At 33.1% G+C, this 24,688-nt stretch overlaps 1 protein-coding gene across 2 annotated transcripts in view; it reads right to left on the reverse strand.

Annotated features, from left to right (window-relative positions):
* Positions 1 to 883: 883 nt before the first annotated feature.
* The window catches only part of LOC145304226 (leupaxin-like), a 35,293-nt gene continuing 11,488 nt past the window's right edge, over positions 884 to 24,688 (reverse strand). The window contains exons 1-9 of one of the 2 annotated variants that reach the window (XM_080146065.1): positions 13,411 to 13,545; positions 8,243 to 8,303; positions 7,799 to 7,881; positions 6,507 to 6,588; positions 5,564 to 5,662; positions 4,769 to 4,861; positions 2,719 to 2,760; positions 2,187 to 2,262; positions 884 to 1,734 (exon numbers count right to left, since the gene is read on the reverse strand). In XM_080146065.1, the coding sequence (XP_080002191.1) occupies positions 1,718 to 1,734; positions 2,187 to 2,262; positions 2,719 to 2,760; positions 4,769 to 4,861; positions 5,564 to 5,662; positions 6,507 to 6,588; positions 7,799 to 7,881; positions 8,243 to 8,303; positions 13,411 to 13,523 (666 nt within the window). In that variant the 5' untranslated portion in view covers positions 13,524 to 13,545 and the 3' untranslated portion in view covers positions 884 to 1,717. Of the gene's footprint in view, positions 1,735 to 2,186; positions 2,263 to 2,718; positions 2,761 to 4,768; positions 4,862 to 5,563; positions 5,663 to 6,506; positions 6,589 to 7,798; positions 7,882 to 8,242; positions 8,304 to 13,410; positions 13,546 to 24,688 lie in introns of those variants that run through there. The other variant, XM_080146066.1, reaches the window with a different exon arrangement.

A 24,688-nucleotide genomic window follows, 5' to 3' on the forward strand; every position in this document is an offset into this window, starting at 1 on the left:
GCCAACGAATAAGAAAACGTTAATATGCAACTTTGTGGACCAGTGTAATAAACAGCCTATTGTCTTCTCTCTCTCGAACAATTCCCCGGATCAAATTATGTCGCTTTGCTTTTCCGTTCTTAATATATGTATTACGCAAGTATAACATATCTTTTAATTATTCTGTTAATCTCGACACGTATGGATGTTGTCATCCTTGTTTTTATTTAGCATAGCTTCTATAAAACTAGAAGACTTGAAGATTAGCGGCTTAAACCTTGCGACTGAATGTGACTGTGGATGAGGCCTCCGAGGAGTACACTATATTACATTTTTACGCACTTAATTAACTAAGATATTTTTATCAACAATATGTATTTCACTATTCTGACATTTTAATAGAGTATATATATATGGTTAAACTTTGAGTGTGTTAAAAAGACTGCCTTCTTTCACAGGTAGTTTGTGCTTCATTCTTGTCTGGTTGTCCGCGCGCTCAGTCATGCATGGTTGTGGTTTATATTTTCGGAGGTGTTACAAAGTTGTAACAACTATAATAGCAAATAGTAGCTGGGAATGTAGGAATATTATGTAGTTTGGATACCTAATTATCAAGTGTATAATACCAACACATCCCTAAATCCTAGGCTCTTTTGAGGAATTTGTCATTCATTACTGTCTTTACCTGGGACACCTGTCATACACAAACCGGCGAAGGTGAGGTATTTACTAGGAGCTCTCATGAGACAGCGTGTCAAGTCATACTTAAACGTGGAGCTTGAGCTAGCCCTAGTGGCTATACAAAAGTGTCTCGTTCTACTCCAGGAGCCTTAGGTCCAAACTCTAAGAAACTATGGCTAATCAATCAATAAAAAAGCTTCGACTTTGAAAAAATAAGAAGACATTTGCAATGTTAGTGTTTAATTTGTAACAATTCATAGAATTATATATAATAATAAGAAACAAATACATTTAGGTTAGCAAATACAATACAGGAACATAGAATTTGGTCGTGTTCGAGTACAAAAACCTGAACATGGAACTAAGAAATTATGAAATCATCATAAAACTACCCCAAGACCATACATTTCCAAGACTTCATAATTGTAAATCTCACTTTTATGATCTGAGTTAAACTAAACTTTACAATCTATGAACAGATTTCTGTAATCGAACATGACCAAAACCCAAGGTCCTCAAACATACAGTTAGATATACAAATGGATTATAGTGTATTGGGACAGCTAAATTTATTGAGTGCCTTTCCGTGCAACAAAACCTGCAATTTAAGACGTTTTAAATTAAACTTTACTTTTAAATAAAGACTTCTTATGAATTGCTCATTATTGTCAAAGTTTAGTTAATTTAACCAAATATTAAAGCTACAGAAGCAATTTTCTTAGAAGGCGATACAAATCGGATTTTTGTTAGTTTAATATACCATGGATAGTTTTTACAAAACATTGGTTGCGACTATAAATAACAGTCCAATGTCCCCTCCCTGCCAATTCCTTTATATCTAGAATTTGACTTAGTTAACCCAAGTCCTTAGAAATTTTTATAGGATTTGGCCTAAACACAATAATCCATTTATATATCTAACTGAAATAGGTACAAATTATTTTTTTTGTTGTAAATTAACAAATATTTAATAATAATAAAATAAGCATTTTTATGTATATTAGTTTATTGATACTGATACATTTCTTTAATTTCCTCATTGGTAGATTTTTTTTCTCTATTCATCTTCAATACCTAAAAATTTAAAAAGAAAATGTTAGCTTGTTATTTATCTCTTTATATAAAAGCCTGTTTTCTGCTGATAGTAAAATGAAAATGTAAGGAATATAAATCTGCTTTGTTGGCCCTGAGAGAGGAGTACCCTTCGGGTTGATTACTTTCAGTGAGCTTTCTTTCTCTCTAGGAGTTGAACAAATTTAACGGCATTCTTTGTTGGTTCCTAAAGACCAACAAAAAGCTGGACACCCTAACCCGGCGAGGCTACCCAGTACATAATATAACCTAACCTTACCTGACGAACGAAAATTAAACCCCCTCCCCTCTCTTACTTCCACTTAATTTCAAAATAAGTAAGTGGGGTGGGGTCTGTGCTCGACTATGCACTTTGAGAGAAACCACCCATATTTCCTATTATGCTGAAGTTATGCCACGCCAAATATCCCTGCGGGGGGGGGGTCTTTTCTCACCTGCACAAGGAGCGCAAATAGGTTGGCCCTCAATGGAGTAAAAGTTTTTGGATCCCTCGAAAGTCTTCTTACATTCCTGCAAATATAAAACATATATTTTAGTTAAAATGGAAGTAGGATGAACGTTTGTCTGCTTGGGTATCTCCTTTACAGGGACGCTTCTTATAGGTCCTGTACAGGTTTTTATCTACTTATTAGTTTTGCCATTCATGGATTTTGCCATCTTCCTTATTTATAGTAACAGGATGTATGTCTGTCTTTAGAGAATAATCTCGTTAAACCGATATAGTTCTCCACGGTATATAAATATTTATTTTTTTTGAAGGGGGGCGGGGGAATACCTTCAGAGTGAAATCTCTCCTAAAAATTACTCTTTTACCCCCAACGACCAAATCTCTATTAAAAACTAAAATTGATAGAGGAAGGTCAACTGAACACACTCCCCCCCCCCCCCATCCTTCACTAGAGTGACCCTAGATGCCTCTAGGGGCGTAGCTGCTAGTTGTTAATAAAATAATGAAAATATAATTACCGTACAAACAAAACATTTGACATGCCACTGTTTATCAAACGCCTAAAACAAAATTAGATTTTTTAGTAGCGAAGCTTTTTGATTCACATTGTCTGTCTGTCAGTCAGTCCGTAACGTTATGCAATATGATTTTCTTGGCTGCTACTAAAGATAAACAGATAAAATATTCAGTGAAAATTCCTATGATATTTGCACATCAAGTCTATACATTTTTTGTCTGTCGATCATTTACTAAGTATATTTGCGATTACTTTTATTTAATGAAATCTTCCAATTTTTAACATTTACAAAACAGCCTGCTTTATTGCATCAAGATCCATGACAGATCTATATAGGAAATAAACGTCTATAAATGAGCTCGAGTCTTCCAATGGTAAAGTGTTAAAAACTCATAGTGCTCCAATAATACTCATTAAACTCTCATTGACCAAAGCGATAAGACCTTTATCCTATTTGTATATGGAATGAATTAAGTTTTTCACTTCATGTAGATATTTGAATTACATTGAAGTATTTAATCCTTATTTCATAAATAAAAAATATACGTTCATAATAGAGTAAATCTAAGAAAACTGTATTTTAAAAGAATTCGATTGTGGCGACACTTTCTTTGTGTTAAAATATTAAAACTAAAATTTTAATCATATTAACCCTTTGGTGATGGTAATGTGAAAAAAATATAATTGAAATAATCTTTTTAAAATCATTTAAATTAATAAATATTTACTTCTTTCTTTTAGATAGTAATGGCGGGGGAGGAAAATTGATTTATTGAGAAATAGATAAATAGATATGTACTTATAGAAAACTAGCCAATAGCGATATAGTTATATTGAGCCAACTCTAGTGATTCAATATTAGACCTTTTACTCAAAATACCCTTTTTCGAATTCCATTATTCTGCTAACCTAAAAAGTTACTATAGTGGCATAGAAATACATGTACAAAATTTCTATCTTTACTGGCGACCTAGCGCCAGGCATGTAAATTATTAACAGATAACGGTAAATATGCAGAATAGCTTAAAACCTGCTCTTACTGAGATATTATTAAAACCGCCGTGCTACCGTTATCTGTTAATATTTTACATGCCTGGCGCTAGAACGCCAGTAGAGATAGAGAGCTGAAAATTTGTACATGTATTTTTAGGCCCCTAAATTAACTTTTTAGGTTAGCAGAAGAATGATATTCGAAAAAGGGTATATTGAGTAAAAGGTCTATTCAATATACATAAACCCTTACTAAGCCTTAAACCCGTTTGGATGCTTTAAAAATTTTGAAAAGATGGATTGCCATATTTAGGTTAGGTTTGAACTTTCAGCTGAAGTTTATAATTGTAAAAGTTTGATTTCCCTAAAATTTTCTTTTCTTTGATATAACAATTGAATATATACTCTATAGCTCACTTTGTCCGTTTGTGCTTCGTTACTTATGGATGTTGTCATCCTTGTTAATTAAAGTAACCTCTCGTATGCCAGTCAATCTGGTCGATCTTGTTATTTTTAAAAAGTTACTATTAGACTCAGTCGTCGGTGAGTTTTTGTATTAAACATTGAACAATTTTACAAAGTACTCTACAAAATTGAAATTTGATATACACTCATATATTATGAAAATTAAAGTATTATTTTTCATAAATGCATACTATGGCAATAGCCCTTAAAGTGCATTGTCCAGCACGGAACCCCCCTCCCCTTATTTTTATACTTTGTTTCTCTAGAGGATTTCCCTCAATGTGACTATCGAGCATTAAAAAAATCTTCCTTGTTTTTAAAAAAAATAGAATACGAGGAAAGTTGTTTCTTCACTATGTCTTACCCCTGCGGGTAGCCCTAACCCTTTGGCTTCTTTACCTGCGGTGCCCTTAATCTTGTGGGGCTACCCAGTACACATTACAACCAAACTTTTCCTGACTTAAGGAAAGCAAGCCACACGTAAATTTACCCTTGCCCTTATTCATAATTAATACAAATCTGAGGGGGGAGGATTTCCATTATGTTCGAATAGGCAGTTTGAGGGAAACCACCTCCGGAATTATTAAGATTTTTACCTTTAAAGCTCTGTCAGTTATTGGTTCCCCACACCCTCCACATTTGGGTAATACTGTATCTGTATAACAATGGTCACAATATGGCTTTCCATCCTGTAAATACAGATAATTTAGTTTTATATTCCTACACTAGATGCCACCAGGGTTTAATTTAAAAATACATATACTTTAGTTCAAAATTTGACCACCAGGTGCCAACAAAGTCAACACACTTTTGTAATACTGTATCTATGTAACAATGGTCACAATATGGCTTCCCATCCTAGAAATACAGATATTTTAGTTCAAAATTCGACCACTAGGTGCCAACAAAGTTACCACACTTTGATAATACTGTATCTGTATAACAATGGTCACAATATAACTTTCCACCATACAAATCCAGATAGTTTAGTTAGAAATTTGACCACTAGAGGATAACTTTTTACTACAATTGAAAATTTAATTAATTACAGTTTGTAGGTTTAGGCTAAATATCATTTCATAGGGATTGGTATAACTCAACCCTTATTTCTTTAGATAAACAATATTTCGGTGAAAAAGTTTATACACTAGTTTAAAAAAGTATCCAAAGTATTGGAAGCCAACGATTTAGAGAACGTGTTTATAAATTAGGGTTTATAGTCCAATAACCCCTCCATCCATGGTATTTAACTTTTTAAATAAGCTCTGAAAGTGATAAACAAAGTACATTTAAATTCTGACTCATTCTGATCATATATTACAGTGCAACAGACCATTGAAGAAAATGAAATTTAGTTAAAAATTGAACCACCAGGGTGTGCCAATATTTACCTTTACTCTATAACTCATATCGGAAGTAAATTGTGTGAGACAGCCAAAACATTGAAAATGCTGTGGATGCCATGTCTCGTCCATTGCTCGCACACAATCCTAAAAGCAACATAATCATTAATTTACTATCTTGGTGTGCGTTACACAAAATCTCTAAAACAACAATATTTTTTGTGTTTTCCTGTTTTAGGCTGGTTAATTGAGTTAAAATAAAACTATAAGATGTATCTCGAACCGTCTGCATCTCGGGGCTAAAAAAAAATATTTTAATCTTATAAATTGTGTATTTTATATCCGCGGAAAGCGGGAAATAACTATTATTTCATCCATATAAAAAAATTTAATCATGTAAAATTTTGGTCGAACGTATGATTATAATGAACCATTTAATGACTAAATATAAACAAATAAATACATCTACTAGAAATTCTTTTTAATAATTAGGGTAGGTCCGTCCGTACGTCCGGAACGGATTGCTGTTTTCGTTAATTTAGGCATGTTAAAATTATCCTTTCGTATTCAAACTTTGCATGATGATTCCTGTAGTAGATAGTTATGATTTATAAAGCGTAGCAACTCTATAATCTTTACCAGAATGTCCGTACGTCCATTTTAAACAAGACGATTTTTAACTTTTTTTAACAACAAGTTTTTACATGATATAATTATCTGATTTTTGGAATACTAATTCCTAGGACAACAAAGTACAATGTTATAAGCGAAGCATCTCTATAATCAAGTCCTAAAAATGTAAGTATGTCCTTAAACATTATCCTATATTTATTCAGTTTTTCAACAAATTTACTTACAATTATGTTCGACTTTTATACATTTATCTACAAGTGTTAATATTCGTTTGTCCTTCCGTTTCAGAGCTTCAATGGATGTTGTCATCCTTGTTTAATTATTAATCAGGGCAATAAATCTATTTGCAAATACTTACGGAAGTGATATAATCGTTGCATTTGGCACATTTAGGTACAAAGTTCTTTTTGTAATCTTCTTCACAATATAACTTGTTATCCCTGAAAATACAAGAAATTATTATTTGTGCTTTCCCCCAAAGTGGCTATCTATCACTAAAATCTCCCCCCTCCTCTTATTTTTGAAAATAAGGGTCGGGGATTAATATTTTTACAATGCCTAGTCCCTGTGTGTTCCTAACTTTAAGGAGCTTATGTCTGCCGTGCCCTAAACCTACGGAACTTCCCAGTACCAAACATAACCTAACCTAACCTGACCCAAATTATTAAAAAACAAGCGAAAAAGTCACCCCCTCCCCTACTTATTTTCAATTTATTTTCTGGAAGAATATTAGAGAAAACTGAAAAGCTTTTTAGCATTTACCAGCCAAATTGAGGGAGATTGTATATAAAAAATATTTGGGTGTAGTTTTAAAGTTAGGTTAGGTTAAGGTAGGTTAATGATAATCATACTTAGAAAATACTGGTATATCTCTGAGATTAGCCCCGCAGTCACTACAGTTAAAGTTAGGTTAAGTTAGGTCAATAATAATCTTCTTAGAAAATACTGGAATACCTCTGAGATTAGCCCCGCAGTCACTACAGTTAAAGTTAGGTTAGGTTAGGTTAAGGTAGGTTAATGATAATCTTACTTAGAAAATACTGGAATATCTCTTCGATTAGCCTCGCAGTCACTACAGTTAAAGTTAGGTTAGGTTAGGTTAAGGTAGGTTAATGATAATCTTACTTAGAAAATACTGGAATATCTTTTCGATTAGCCCCGCAGTCACTACAGTTAAAGTTAGGTTAGGTTAGGTTAAGGTAGGTTAATGATAATCTTACTTAGAAAATACTGGAATATCTCTTCGATTAGCCCCACAGTCACTACAGTTAAAGTTAGGTTAGGTTAAGGTAGGTTAATAATAATCTTACTTAGAAAATACTGGAATATCTCTGAGATTAGCCCCACAGTCACTACAGTTAAAGTTAGGTTAGGTTAAGCCACTAATAATCTTACTTAGAAAATACTGGTATATCTCTGAGATTAGCCCCGCAGTCACTACAGTTAAAGTTAGGTTAGGTTAAGCCACTAATAATCTTACTTAGAAAATACTGGTATATCTCTGAGATTAGCCCCGCAGTCACTACAGTTAAAGTTAGGTTAGGTTAAGCCACTAATAATCTTACTTAGAAAATACTGGTATATCTCTGAGATTAGCCCCGCAGTCACTACAGTTAAAGTTAGGTTAGGTTAAGCCACTAATAATCTTACTTAGAAAATACTGGTATATCTCTGAGATTAGCCCCGCAGTCACTACAGTTAAAGTGGGCTTCATGGTAATACTGATCTTTGGCCTAAAAATATAAAAAAAAAACATAATACAACATCAAAAAGTAGCGTAAATCAAATAAAAAATCCAAGGTTGATAAATGTACAATGGTCATCAAAAAAGCAAGAGGAATTAAAAGTAAGAAAAAGAAAGACATGAAAATAGAAGAACACCCAACCATACGGGGCTGCATTTGATATGACGTACCTAATCTTTATAATAAAATAACAGGATGTCTCTCTGTACCGAAGGATATCGCTATAACCACCGAACCGATATAGTTCTCCTTGACATTGTAGCTTCTAATAGGTCCTGAGAAGGTTTATAGCTATTTTGAGGGAGGGTACCACAACCCTCCCAAGAGAAATCTAAAAAATATGATTTACCTTCATGGCTGTATCTGTAATGTTCTCACTGCAGATAACACAAACCTTAGTGTCCCCCATCCTAAAATATAAGAATATATTATTATATCTATAACACAAACCTTAGTGTCCCCCATCCTAAAATATAAGAATATATTATTATATCTATAACACAAACCTTAGTGTCCCCCATCCTAAAATATAAGAATATATTATTATATTTATAACACAAACCTTAGTGTCCCCCATCCTAAAATATAAGAATATATTATTATATCTATAACACAAACCTTAGTGTCCCCCATCCTAAAATATAAGAATATATTATTATATCTATAACACAAACCTTAGTGTCCCCCATCCTAAAATACAAGAATATATTATTATATCTATAAACCTTAGTGTCCCCCATCCTAAAATACGTAGACTAATTTACCAAAAGCAGGTCAGTATGCATTTTAATTGACCAATAGTAGGCCAATAAGCAGGGGCGTCCAAGCTTTTTATTTTGGGGGGGGGGTAAACATTTTTTAGGGGGGGGGTAATCCGTGTTTGGGGGGGGGTAAAATGGCGCGCGAAGCAAGCCGCAAATTTTTTTTACCCCCCCCAAAATTTTTACCCCGGGGGTAAAATTTGCTTGGGGGGGTTAATTACCCCCCCTGAAATCTGTTGGCAGGGGTAAATTTAGTTTACCCCCCCCAAAAATTTACTCCCGGGGCAAAATTTTTGGGGGGGGAATTTAAATTTTATTAAATATATAGTATTAAAAATGCGCGCGAAGCGCGCAAAATTTTTTTTTATTAGAGATTTTTTATTTTGGGGGGGGTATTTACCCCCCCAAAATTGTTTGGGGGGGGGGGTAAATACCCCCTCCTAAATGGTTGGGGGCACCCCCAGGGTAAGGGTAAATTTTGAATGGGGGGGGTAAAATGAAAAAAAATTTGGGGGGTGCCTACGGCACCCCCAAAATCGTTTGGGGGGGGTAATCACCCCATTACCCCCCCCCCTTGGACGCCTATGCCAATAAGGCCAATATTTTTTTAGGTCATATAAAAAGCTTCACAGTACATATATACATTACAAAGATGATTAAAGTCCCTCCACAGATTATGACGTCATACGATAAAATAACCAATGAGACTGAGAGGCCAGCACAAATTTTACCATTGGCTATTCTATCGTATGACGTCATAATCTGTGGAGGGACTTTAATCATCTTCATACATTACAGTACATAAGCACAATTTCATATTCATTAGAGTATTGAATTTACAAGATAGAGGTGGCTTTATTTTGAATAAGGCTTAGGGTAGCTGTGGCTTATGGCCGCTATTTCTACGGCTGAGTGTCAGTTTATGCAAAGCGGAAAAATACAGCTGCAGTATTCTTAAATCTTGGCAGCTGAGAGTCACTAAGACTGAAAGTGACTGCAACTGAGTGTGGCAAAGGCTGAGTGAGGCTTTGAGTGGCTGTTGCCCAATACAAATTTGGTGGACACGGCTGAAATGGGCTACAGCATAGGGTTGCAGCATATGTTTAGATAAATTCATTTCTCCTTAACCCTTAACATAAGGGCCCCTTGCCGCACCTTAATCAGTCGGGGGGGGGGGGGGCGTTCAACGCCCCCCCTATTATCTCAGTTCCTATTAGAGCTAGAGGGCTAAAAAATTATGTGCATGTCCCCTGTGTTATGATGAATTTCCGACCTTTTATAAGTCTAAGTCAATTTTCGCTTCCTTCACCCTTTTATTTAACAACCTTTGTTTTTAGGTCCTTTTTTACTTAAAAATTTCAAACGGCTGTAATTTTTTTATTTTTGAAGCTAGAAGAACAATTTTTTGCCGAAAATGTTTATTTTCATGTAAATTTTACATTTGAAATATCAAACATAAATTTCAGCGGCCGCAGCTGTACTTGGCAGCTGCCAGCCGCCGCAGTCGGCGGTCGGCGGGAAAACGGCGGCGGATCTTTATGAAATTTTAATACATTATCTAGACATGTAAAAAAAGCTTAAGTTTAAAATTTGAAGTCTCTAAGTCAAAAATTGCGGCCACAGGAGCCTTTTAAAGATTTCTGGAGACCTGGAGGATCAGGACCTGCAGGATCATACCTGGAACCTGAAATTGACTTGAACACCTGTATTTAAGATGAGGATGTAATACTAAAGGATATTTTAGTAATTTGGTAAGATACAATGCTTTGTTTAAGTCAAAAAAATATTTTTGCTCTTTACCTGGATGACCCTGCCAGGTTTGCTGGCATCCTGTGCCCGCCAGGATGGAGATTTTCAAAAAATTCCAACTCTCAGTTATGTGTCATACCCATACTTAAAAAGTCAAGCAGTTTGGGCTCTTTATCTTTCACACACAGAAAATGAGATAGAAAAAACCGGATGGGGGGCGTTCAACGCCCCCCCCCCCCCCGACCGTTAAGGGTTAAAGCTGGATTCAATGATACATTATTCTATTACTTTACATTATTGGTATACGAATTTTATTTTTACTTGAATTTCAAGTATATTAGGTATTTGGTAGATGATAATTGAAAAAGCAAAATGTCATTTTTCTAATTTGCGCAGGATTTAAAAAAAAATACTTCTCAAACGCTTTATAACTTTTTTTAGAAAGGCCAAATATTGTCATAATTACTAAAAATATGTTTAAAAAGCCTTAAATTTACCATTTCATCTATCAAAATTATTTTTTCTTGCAATGCACTTTCCCTGTATAACTTGTATAATATTTGTGGGCTAATGTCAACAAAAGTCTAAAACTGAAAAGGTTAACTCTTCTCTTTCAAGCAGATATAATAAACTTTGCATTTATACACAGCTCAGCTGGTCTTTTTAGGCGTTTTGGGTTTCAGTTAATTTTCCATGCTTTTCTTCTTGAGGGGGGGGGGACTAATATGAGGTTAGAAATAAAGGGGGGTGTTTGCTCACCCCACCCCTGGACTAACTTGAGGTTTTATGTATAAAAAAAGATTATGGAGCTACAATGTCAGATTTTGTTATTTGAAATATGCTTAAAAGTCAACGTTATGCCTCATATTGATTTAGGATTACAAGCTTGTTGAAGAAAAAAAAATCCTTATCATAGGAAACGTTAAAAATAATTCAGTTGGGCATTGCAGAGATGGAACTCTATGAGGAAATTGGGCATCGCAGGGTTAAAGACCCCAACAGTTACTAGGAATACGCTTGCTTTTCTTTAAAATTAAAAATAAGGGGAAAGGGGGTAGTAGTGATAAATCTCTATATATGGCCTATAAGAAAAGGAATAGATTATAAAAAAAATTTGCCAAAGTATCTCGAATTACGTCAATTTAGACACAACCCAATCTTTCCCGATTTTGTATAATTTTTACAGAACACGATTCCAGTGACGTCATATTTTTCTTTCCCGAAAAAGGGAAGGGGGGAAGAAAAAAAGAGATGGGAGAAAAGGGGGTTTTCCCCATCTCTTTTGAAGATATTTTCTTCCCCCTTCCCTTTTTCGGGAAAGAAAAATATGACGTCACTGGAATCGTGTTCCGTAAAAATTATACAAAATCGGGAAAGATTGGGTTGTGTCGTCAATTTAGAACAATCCATTACTCTAATATGACGTCATTTGGCCAAAAGTTCTTTAATTTATCTCCTTTTTTATAGGAACTATAAAGAGCTTCATTGTTGATGCACAAATAAATTTAAGCCCCCAAAAGACTCCAAAGTGACCAGCCTTGCATTTTAACATTCACAGCACAGGTGATGTTTTACATTTACATTCTAAAAGTCATTGAGAAAATATTAATTTAAAATTGCTTTCAAATTTATATTTAACAATTACGATAATAATGGGTCCATAAAAGAAGCCAATTCTAATTTCTAGTTATGGGAACCTCCAGGTCTTTATGGAAATTTAAACCACTTTTTTTTTAATAGGACTAAAATTTTTCAACCGAAACCGTCAAGGGCCCCCAAAAAACACCCTTATTTTACCCCTCCCCCCAATTAAAACCACTTGGTTCAAGAACAAAGGCAATTTTAGAATAGCAACGTTTTTCTTTTTCAAAAATTGAAAGATCAATTTTTAAAAATACATTTGGCAAGAAAAAATTTATACATGAATGGATACAGAGTATATGTATATTGTGAGAGATTTTAGCATATCCTGATAAAATATTTCTCCCTGCTGGCTAATATAACAATCCCCAATACCCTCCTCTATCCATGGATGAACGTATTGGCTAATACCTGAGGACTATATTAGCAACCTAAATTGACACAATATCCATATATTTTATATCCATTTTATGCACCTGACAGCAGATGTGTCATTTCTTGGAAAAAGTTGTCAACAAACAAAGATTTTCTAGAATTCTTTTATGTGCAAGTTCTTTTTAAAAATTACTGAAAGATCGATTAAAGATGCATATACGACGCAAACCTTTGCCAGTTAATGTTGACACATTGCTTCACAGTAGGGTTTGGCCGGATATCCGGCAATATAATCTTTTATATTATACTAAAAAAATCCCTCCTTTTTATATGTTAAATTGCTGTAATTTTCTTATTTTTAAAGCTTATTTTTCCAGAAATTTATTTATCCATATGAAAATTTTGTAATAGAAATCTCAAAAAATATTAGGCGGCGGCAGCTGTACTTGGCAGCTGCCAGCCGCCGCAGCCGTAAGTCAGCAGTAAATTTTTATGAAGAAATTTTTTTTACTTCTTTAATTTCCGGTTATCCGGTGTTGGCCGGATATCTGGCATTAGAAATCAGCCGGATATCCGGTATCCGGCCAACCCTACTTCAAAGTTCAAACAGAATTCGAACAGTAGAATTAATAAATTTGATAAGACTAGATGACAATTTACTGGACCAATAGTAACACAGTATTGGAACAATGGGGCCACATTATTGATCAGAAATAGTACACATATTTGCACGAATGGGCATATTTTTTTCATTTCATCCTACAAATTTCTTAGGATTAAGCTTTATTTGAAGAAATTGCACCTGCAAAAATATCGTCGCTCTATTATGCATATAAACAACAACAAATTTTTTCGTGTGTAAGAAATTTCTTTTGGGTTGAACGGCTTATAATGTCTACTTAGCCATCTAGGATAATAAATCTATTATGCATGTAAATTAAAGTTTAGTTTAAATATCATAAATCCTTGTATTTTTACTTTTATTATTTACCTTCTAGTCCTTCTTCTTTGATACCAAAACTTGAATCCACCAGTCAAATTATTTAAAGTCCAATAAGAACGAACTTTTTCATGGACAAAAACGACGATGAATAATCCATCCATCTTTCTTTATATGTTGTTTTTTATATCTGAAATGTTATTGTTGAATGACGCTTAATTTTAAATAAATCAAAATACTTTGAACATATAATGCAAGTTTTATTAAGCTTACCTTCCCTCGCTCTGTCAGTATGTATGTCTTTAAATCTTTGATGGTATTTTGGAGAGGGGAAGGGTTACATAATAAGAAGAAGGAAGGGGGGATGATGCTCGACAGGGACTTAGAAGGAAAGAACTAAATATATATCCTTTTAATAAAGAAACAGGATGTTTATCTGTTTGTCTATATCAAAAGATCTCGCTAACCGCTGAACCGTTATGGTTCTCCTTTACAGGGTAGCTTCTCATAGATCCTTTGAAAGTTTATAACTTTGTTGGGAAATAATTTCAAATAATAGGAGGGGGGAGGGGTAGATTTTCGTTTTTCTTATTACTTTATGTTTTGTTAGAAAGGGTTAGTTAGGAACAGACAATGGGGGGGGGGGTCACAACTCAAGAGGACCTTTGAGGGAAAGAACTATAATAAGTATGTAATAATGTACATAATGAAGTTATTAGTAACGTCGAACTGGTTTCTGTATAGTATAAAGAACAAGAGAAGAAACTAATTTGGTTTTCAGGCTTCAGTAGTGCAATACAATTTAGCTATTAATAGATATAAAATACATGGATATTATGACAGGAGAAATTTAGGTTGATATTATAGTCCTCCTTTATTAGTCAGTATGTCCTTCAGAAAAAAGGGAGCAGATAGGGGTACTGTTATACTAGCCAGCTGAAAGAAACATTTCATCTGGGTAGGCCAGAATATCACACTATATCCACGTTTTCTATATCCATTAAACAATTATTTAATGAAGCTGTGCATACACTTCTGAACATGTATCACTTTAAATCATATCATCAGAACTGCACATTATTACAACAGCATATACGGTTCCTTTCCTATCATGAATTTTATCATTATGAACTTTATTAAATGATATTTTTTCCCTACAATTAGGGTTCGTCCGCACGTCCGTCCGTATGCCCGTAAGGGATAGCTCTTTTCGTTTTGTCCTATTGATTTCAAACCTGGCATGATAATGCCTGTTACAGTTAGGTACGTATTATTTTATTGATCTGATAAAAATAAGAAGAAATAAGAAAAAAAAGGAAGCTGGTATCTAACTTCTGTTGTTGTTATTGAAACTAATAAGTGAAATCATAAAGGCAACAGAAAAGCATGGAAGTCCTTGAAGTGGTCCACTGCTATTTAGTAGAGAGTCAGAACTAAGGTCATAAAAAAATAACCCAACATATCTATCCTTTTAAAATTAATCCAATCCCAGAAATATAAAGAGATAAGACAATGGCCGAAAAATTTAAGTACATCCTGAATGATGATACACAAAATTAACCCTTTTGTAGATAACAATTCAATTTTAAACCGTTTGGACCCTCAATTTAATGAACTAATCAAAATTCATTAAAAGTCCCCAAAGTTGTTGGGCCAACGAAACAGAAAACTTTGGAGACTAGTGTAATACACCACCCCATGTCCTCTCCCTCCCATGTCTATTGGTGACATTATATGATGTAAAAGTTGTGTACTGTACGATACTACAGAAAATAAAGATTTAGACAACAAAAAAAAAAGAAAGTGCATATGTATAAATAATCACTTTAAATAATCTTAAATAATACCGTAGTAGTTATTTATCGCATCGTATTATAGAAAGCTTTTGAGGATAGTAAAATTAAAAATTAAAAGATTAAAACTGGTATTAATTTATATTATTTTTATTTTATCATTCGTTGAAAATTGCCTGTATTATGATGCTATACATACATGATTTTTAAGAACCGGTTCTAATCCAGCGGATACTAAATCGGTTTCAAAGCCGTACTTTAAAATTTTTATTACTAGAATAAAAAATTTTCACTTTAAAAATTTACATCAAATGGACTTTTTGATAAATATTTTACAGTTCTATGTATTCTAAATTATTCTAAATGATCAATTTTTATCTATAATTTTAATTATTTTATTTATTTTAATGATAATCTATATAACAATGAATTAATATTGAATCCTTTAAAATCCCAATAAATTACAGAATAATAATAAAATTATACCAAATTGTTTTAGGAATCATTATAAAAATTTGAAGTTAGTAGGTTAATTGTAACATGCCCTAATAAGATGTTAGAGCTATCTAATACGAACGGCTGAACATGCGAAAAGCCTCTAAATGTAGAAAGACTCGCTTAAAAGGAAAAAAGCTTTGTTAGGTGAAATAATTTGATGTTGTGGACCATTCTTCAAAAAATAAGATAAATTTTTAATAAGCTATGTAAAGAATAAACTATCAAAGGCAGAACTTTGGACACGTAAAAGTTCAGAAAATAATTAATTTATCTTCTATTGTCCCATCCAATTGGAATCAAAGACAAAAGTGAGAGAAATTATAACATAAAAAAATTATTTAATTTTTGCGAGAAAAATATCAACATATTTCAATAAAAAAGCCACCAATGCTAAAAAATTACTAAAAATTAGAATAAGTTAACACTTATAAATTTACTTTAAATCACAATCGTAAATAGCGCATCTATATTAAACTATTTTTATTTTTTCACAACAACTGCTTTAACAATGAATACTTTCTCTAAAATAAAGGTTTTAATTTCTATTACAGGACTGGTTTGCTTGCAAGAAACGCCTTAAGTTCATGTTAAAAGATGATATGAAATTTTTAGAAAACTATTGTGTACTTTTTTATCCCAGGGGGAGAATTGTTGTGGCTACTTCATAATTACTGTACGTACGTCCGTCTGTCCGGAGGGGTAATTTTAGAAAATTAAATCAGTGGCGTGCACCGCATTAGAGTAAAACACTAGAGGGAGAAAGGGTTAAATAACTGTATCTTCCAATCGCAACCAACCGTCTTGTGCAACCTTCCTATTGGGTCATTGAAAATCAACCAATGCAATGGTGTCGCTTATATTTACACAGCCAAGTAGCAGAAAATAATTGAGAAGCAGACGAAAGAGGTCTTTGAAAAATGAAGGGAGGTAGTTGTCTGTAAAAAAAAACATCTATACTATAGATCTATTTGCACCGCGATTCTACAAGTGTTAATGTTCATTTGTTTTTCGTCTGTTTTTAGAGTTTCACTTTTATGGATGCTTGCATCCTTTCTTTTTGTAAATTTTTCACAAGTAATTTTGGTATTCTATAATAAATCTAATTAATGAACCTTTTTGCGTTCTATTTTTGTCTTTCTATGTATCTTTGATAGTCAGCTGAATTCTAGTTTCCGACTGTGTACATAGAACCCTCATCATATGTCAATATTTACTACTAGCTAAAAAAGCTTCAAACTTCCAAAAAAAAAAAAAAATTTGGAAAAGTTGAAATTTCAAATGTATAATGTATAAATCGTTTATAAATTACTAGCGGCTGCGCTCCAATCATCTAGGAGCTCTGTTTTCCAAGGATTAAGAAAAGTTGGAAAATAGTCTTAAATTAAACTCAGATATAAAATACAATAGCCTAAAACCATCCAAGGACCTGTAAGAAGCTTCTATAAAAAAGATAACTCAATCGGTTCAGTAGTTATCAAAATCTAAAGCTACTTACAAAAAAAATCCGTATTACTTTATATTATAGGATATCGCTTTTCCCTTTGACCGGAGTAGCTAAAAATAGCTTTTGCAATAGTTGGGTTATCTGTTGAACAATTTCAGAAATTAGGCAAGAAATGGCAATTTTCAACTGATATCTTTGATGGTATTAATATCCATGGACCGTTAGGGATAAAACAATGATAAATTCATGTACAACCCCAATGATTATAAACAAAATTGCCACTCCTGTAGAGCTAAATTATTGGTGAAAAGTTTGGAACTAATGAATCGTAATTCAATAAAAGTAACCAAAGTTTTTAAGCTAAGATAACGTGGTTATAAAACTTTGGATATTAATGTGAACACAGTAATAGTGTCTGACTGATTATGACGTAACAAAAAAATTTGCCAATGAGAGGCCACTATAAATTTTACCATTGGTCAATAACGGCCTCTCGTTGGCTAATTTTTTTTGTTACGTCATAATCAGTCAGACACTGTTACTGTGTTCTACCAATGTAAATTACAGTCCAATGTTCCCTTCTTCCCTGTGCGTCGGTCTGCATATTTCTGATTGCTGTTTTTTGCGGTTACCAGATTTCATGCCTGAGAGGACACTAGTAGCAGGGAAATATTACAAAAATAGATTTTAAATACGTCGTTCATCCATAGTCAGGGGAGGGAATTGGGTAAAGTCAAGGGGGGGGGGGGTAGGGGACTTCATTATATCAGCCAGCTAGGAGAAGCATATTGTTATTTGCTAAAACAGGTAAATAGGCATGGGACAATTAATATAAAATTAATTATTTTGACATTCTTTTACTTTGGGTTTTAAACCAATGCAACTTTTTTTTTTGATGAGCTATATTTCTAGAGTTTGGTTACAAGCACAGAATGCCGATATTTTCTTATTTATGTAGCAGACAATGCTCACTAAAACTATTAAACAACAAAAATCTAGTTTTAGTTCTAGACTTTTAAACTAGAATTCCAAAAATAAATTAATATTTCATTGTCCTATCCCTGTATACATGCAATAGACATACTTTTATAGGGCGTAGTCGAAAAAATTTACCAATTCAGGCATATTTCAAAGATTTTTTTGCCAATAAATACTGCAAAACTAAAGAAGATCTGGCATGTTTTTTTATAAATGATATTTTTGAAACTATTTTTTACACTCTTTTGTTTATTCAAAATTAAAGTTGGCGTATCGACCTATTTTCAGTGCTAAACATTAGATTTTTTTTACACAAAACAAAAAGTTTTATCATGCATACCCACACATGGAACACTGAATCCAGCCCTCCCCCACCCCCCCTGTTGATTTTCAATTAGATATGAGTATACAGAGAACATTTCTAGCCTCTGGTGGGAACTATAACCATTTAAAACATTCCTTATGGATTGCTATCCCCGCAGGGCTCTTCAAATCTTTACAAAGCCTGAAATAAGCCTAAAAATAATTTTTTGATGTTATTTTTGGCTTACTGGTAACAATTCTTTATAATTTTGTGTAAATACTGCAATCATTTATAAAATGTATACAATCTCCATTGTTTAGGGCTTTTAAACCTTTTATTGTTGTTTAATGCACTATTTGTAATTTTTCACGTTTTTTTTGTATTTTTCTGCATGCAAGTGATTTATATAAAGCTAAGGTTCCCTAACTATACTGCTTAGTTGATTTTGAATGATTTTGAATTTTACTTTCCAACAGTTGTGTAATAATACAGTGTCAACACCTCCCTAAATTAAAATTTCATATTGATAGTTTTTAATCTTTTAAGTAATCTATTTATGATAAGCTAACTGGATCTAAAATCAACATATTCATTATTCATGTTCACTATTGCCCTTGTTAGTAGCGAAGCTACTCTATAATTCGAAATGTCCTTAGTAGCGAAGCTACTCTAAAATTCGAAATGTCCGTCCGTCTGTCCGTCTGTCCGTCTGTCCGTCTGTCCGTCCGTCTGTCCGTCTGTCCGTCTGTCCGTCTGAGACAAAGTGGGGGAAACGTGATTTTCTCAGCTCCTAGAAAAGATAGACAGCTGAAATTTTTAGTGAAGATTCTTATAACATATGCCCATCTAATCTATACATTATTTTGTCCATCTGTCTGTTGTTTGGGGTGCTAGATTGATTCCTAGATTTTCATGTTTTTGTAATTTTCTCAACTCCTTTTTAAGATAATGGGCTGAAATTTTCAGGGATTGTTTAAATTTACATTCTACATGTTTTCTTTAAGTTTTATTACGGTTTTTCTATTAGTTGGGGTGCTAGATCGATTCCTAGATTTTTAGGTTTTCTCGATTCCTATTCATAATTTGTGGCTGAAATTATCAGGAATTGCATATGCTTATATTCTACATATTTTTACCAAGTTTCATTAAGATTTGTCTATAAATTGCGATGCTAGATCGATTCCTAGATTTAAAAATTTTCGTGGTTTTTAAGGTTGCGTGATTTTTAAGGTTTCCTTATTTCCCTATTTTATCAACATTAATGTTTATTGTATGAAACTGCTTTATAGCATTTTTTTTGACATCCATTCATAATTTTTGAGCTTCGCTACTTATGGATGTTGTCATCCTTGTTTTTATAATAAATAAAAAATGTGTGTGTGTGTGTTTATATTTCTGTGTTTTTTAAAAGTTTGTGTGTTTTAAAAAGAAAATCTTTTCTATAATTAAGGTCGACTGACCATTCGTAATTTAGGCACGTTAGAATTGTCCAATCGATTTCAAACTTTGTATGGTAGTTCCTGTAACAGTTTGGTACAACCGTAGCAACTCTATAATCATTATACGAAAGTCAATACATCCATTTAAAACATGCTGATTTATAACTTTTTGGCAACAATTTTCATCATTATATAATTATCCTATACCTTCGATTTTTATAACAATGATTCCTGGGGCAACAAGGTATAACATTTAAGAGAAGCATACCTATAATCAAGTCTTAAACATGTAGGTATGTCCTTAAACAGAATCCTGTATTAACAATATAAATTAATTAGTTTGCATATTAATTTTGACATTCTACATATGTTCATTTTTGTTTGTTCTACCTTTTGATATCAGAGCTTTGATTTTATGGATGTTGTCATAAAAAAAATATTTAATTATTTCTGTGTATGTATTTGCTTTTTTAATATTCTGTGTATTTTTAGAGTTTGTGTGTTTTTTTTGGTGTGTGGACTAACTGTCATGGGGAATTTGATTTTTATTCTAAAATGCACAAAACAAAAATAAGCTTAAACAAAACAATTCTTTTTTCATGGATAGTATAGTTAAAAATGCTTTAATGTAATTAAAATTAGGAATTTTAGAGGCTTATGTTTATGAAAGACAAATAACTATATGGCATTCATAAAAAGAGGCCACGGCTGACATAATATTCTCAATCTATGAATGACAGAATTTTTACTTTATATACAGCTTATGCGAAACTCTGACACCCAAGGATATTAGGTTTCAGACATCCATCAGACAACCAAGCCTTTGATTGCACGACCTTTGTCTGAGAAGTCCTAACTTTGCATGGAAATGAGTTGCGCCTGTTCTGGGCCAAGGCATTCCCCCAACTCTAACTATTAATGTAGCGCACCTGACATAGTAGTAGTAGGAACCATTTTTAACGTCTTTAGTTATGACGCGGTGTCGGGCTGAGATTCGAACCTATCACCTTCCCGACAACGAGCGAATGTGCTACGTGTTGGGCCACGGTCGCGGGTTATACAGTTTTCACTAACAATGACTTTGTGTTTATCTTCAAAACACCAAAAAATGTAGGCTTTTTTTTAAAAAAGTATATTTTTTATAATGTGTTAAAAAACTAAACTACGCTCCATAGAAAGCTTAAATAGAAAAAAGTAAATTTAAATTTTTTACTATTGACAGAGAAAAAACATAAGCAGAAAATATGCCACAAAAAAAGAAATTTTTAAGAATAACAATTTTTCCCTCAAAGGAACTAGTCAAACACTGAACCCCTCCCCTAATTTTGAAATTGAAAAAAAAGGGGGGGGGGATATTTTTCATGTTTTCGGGTTATGTTAGGTTATAATGGGCATAGGGAGGGTAACCACGCTAGGTTAGGGAAATGCAGGAATAGGCCCCGCGTGTTTAGAGCCCCCTGCATGAATAGGTACAAAGAAATAAACTACACTTCCCCCTTTATATTAATTTTCAAATATAAGGGGGGGGGGTTCTGTGCTCGCTAGGTACTTTGAGGGAGAGCATCAACTTTTTCAATGGTTTGCTCTACGGAACAAATAATTTTTAGAACACAAACAAAGTATTGATAATTGAACAGAACTTTAAAATTTCATTTAAATTTTACTTTTTGATCACATGACCTTTTTCTGAAAGTTCTATACATGGTATTAAGTTGTATAGGTGTTTAATTTTGGACAGTCGCCCTGCGCCATTGTTGTGCTTAATCGTCCTTGTTACACAGAATACTGGATATATTATTACTTGGATGTTGCACCACATTTTCACGTACTCTAATAAAGTGATAGTCGCAGCTGGCTTAAATAACAATACCCCCCTACATAATGAGGTCCATCTTAGCCACTTAAATTGACAACAAATTTCCTCCTATCAAATATCTACGTATTTTCTATATCCATTTACGGAATAATTAGATTATACGATTCATTTAACAAATGCAAAACTTAACAAGGATGACAACATTCATGTAAAAGAAGCTCCTCAATTTCAAATAATTCGAAAGAAAGTCCACGCCAAACTACAATTGAATCAAGATAAAAGTAAGTGCCGAGCTCTGGGACCTATGTATGGTAAAATTAGACATAAAACCATAATGATTCCAGGTAAGACCAAAATATTTCAGCGGGATCTTTTTGAGAAAATTAGATTTATAAATTTCAAGTTTAATTTTTACCCCCTAGGAGTTGCCGCATAATCATGACAAGAAAAGCAAAGATTATTTATTTAAATTAAAGATTAAATTTAAAAGTTTGCTATTATAAAGTTCTTCATAAAACCACTCCTGAAGGGAGTTAATTAATGGCCATTTTTATCAGTTTCTTGGCTAAGGTCACGGAAATTCAGCCTCAAATAAATCATATATAGAGAGGTTTTATGAAAGACTCATAAAAGCAAAGTTGTTCAAAATTTTAAATAAATAATCATTGCTTTTCTTGTCATGATTATACGGCAACTCCTAGGTGGTGAAAATTTAACCTGAAATTTTTAAATCTAATTTTCTCAAAAAGATCCCGCTGAAATATTTTGGTTTTACCTGAAATCACCATGGTTTTATGTCTAATTTCACCATACATAGGTCCCAGAGCTCGGCACTTACTTTTGTCTTGATTCAATTGTAGCCTAGCGTGAGTCGTTTTGAATACAAAAGTAACGAATAATATTAAGAATTATGTAAAAGTAACGAGAAGACGGTTTTACATTGATGGTGTAATCATAATAATGATTTTCTTCTAAAATCTTTCTAAATGAAATTACCATTTACAAAAAGAATTTTGTGCATGCTTTAAAACGTATGGACGATTCTAACATGCTTTATATACAGACGGACTAACGGACATACCCTAATTATAGAAAAGCGTTGTTGTTAACAACACACTTGATGCTGTGAGTATTGGTTTAAAAAATATGACGTAACAAAAAAAATTAGCCAATGAGAGGCCGTTATTGACCAATGGCGGCATGCGTAGTGGACTCTCATTGGCTAATTTTTTTGTTACGTCATATTTTTTAAACCAATACTCACAGCATCAACACACTTAAAATGTAAAATCATCCTTTATATACAAAATTAACAAGGATGACAACATCCATAAAGGCGGAGCTCTGAAATGGAAGGACAAACGAACATTTACACTTGTAGAGTGTCAGAACTGAATAAGCAGAATATTAAAGCATGAGTCTAATCAAAATTCTAAAAATCAGATGAAAAGGATAATTATAATACATAAAAAATTGTTGTTTAAAAGGTTAAAGTTCAAATTGTTTTAAATTGACATAAGGACATATATTATATCCTAATTATAGAAAAGCTTCACTTTTAACAAATATGAAAACTATTAATCCAAAATGAGCATAATGATACAATTGCGACCGATTTTTTGAAATTGTGCCTCTCTTAGTAAGCACTGGATTCAAATCAATAGAAAAATTAAAATGTTTAGGCAAGCTCAATTAGTAAATAATACATTTTAATAACAGAAAAGTTTGATAATAGATGTTAAAATATCTTTTCAAGACTCCATGTTCAAAGTAAAAGAAACTCATCCAAATTGTATAAAAACTTTAAAAGCTGTAATATGAGTTAAACCCTTCACCCTTTATGCATATCATATACACACAGTGCAGTGGGGCAAAATTGAAATAATATGAGTTAAATCCTTCACCCTTTATGCACATCATGTACACACAGTGGGGCAAAATTGAAATAATATGAGTTAAACCCTTCACCCTTTATGTACATCATGTACACACAGTGGGGCAAAATTGAAATAATATGAGTTAAACCCTTCACCCTTTATGTACATCATGTACACACAGTGGGGCAAAATTGAAATAATATGAGTTAAACCCTTCACCCTTTATGTACATCATGTACACACAGTGGGGCAAAATTGAAATAATATGAGTTAAACCCTTCACCCTTTATGCACATCATATATACACAGTGGAGCAAAATTGAAATAATATGAGTTAAACCCTTTACCCTTTATGTACATCATGTACACACAGTGGGGCAAAATTGAAATAATATGAGTTAAACCCTTCACCCTTTATGCACATCATGTATACACAGTGGGGCAAAATTGAAATAATATGAGTTAAACCCTTTACCCTTTATGCATATCATGTACACTCAGTGGGGCAAAATTGAAATAATATGAGTTAAACCCTCCACCCTTTATCATATCATATACACACAGTGGGGTAAAATTGAAATAATATGTATTAAACCCTTCACCCTTTATGCATATCATGTATACACAGTGGGGCAAAATTAAAATAATATTGGTTGAATTCTTCACCGTTTAAGCATATCAAGTACACACTGTGGGGCAAATCTACACATTCTTTTGGCTAAAGAAAACACGTATAAAATAAGACATTTTCGCATGTTTTAGTGTGCAGCTAGAAAACAGTTTATTATGTGCCCCTAGAGGCACCCTAGTGGCGGTGTATAAAATAATCTAAACCCTAATTGAAGTAGCTTTTCATTAAAAAAATTTACTTTAACACTTTGAGCTTGTCATATATACACAGTGAGATAGAGAAAAAAAAAGAAATAAAGTATGAAAAAAAAATGAAATGAGAAAATTATAATTCAATTACCAAAACATACTACTATATGTTTAACTAAACTAGCGGCTACGCCCCTAGAGGCCACCTGGGGCACTTGAGATTGGAGTATAGTCAACTCCATCCCATTTTCTTTTGGAGAGTGCAATTTTTTTCAAGTGTCGATTTCTTTTATAAGGCTGGTAGTACACTCCACAAAAATAGGAACTATGAGAAGCTACATTGTGAAGGAGAACCATATCG

The sequence above is a fragment of the Acartia tonsa genome, chromosome 13 (genome assembly GCF_053477335.1).
Source record: "Acartia tonsa isolate MP-2025a chromosome 13, ASM5347733v1, whole genome shotgun sequence".
NCBI lineage: Eukaryota > Metazoa > Arthropoda > Copepoda > Calanoida > Acartiidae > Acartia > Acartia tonsa.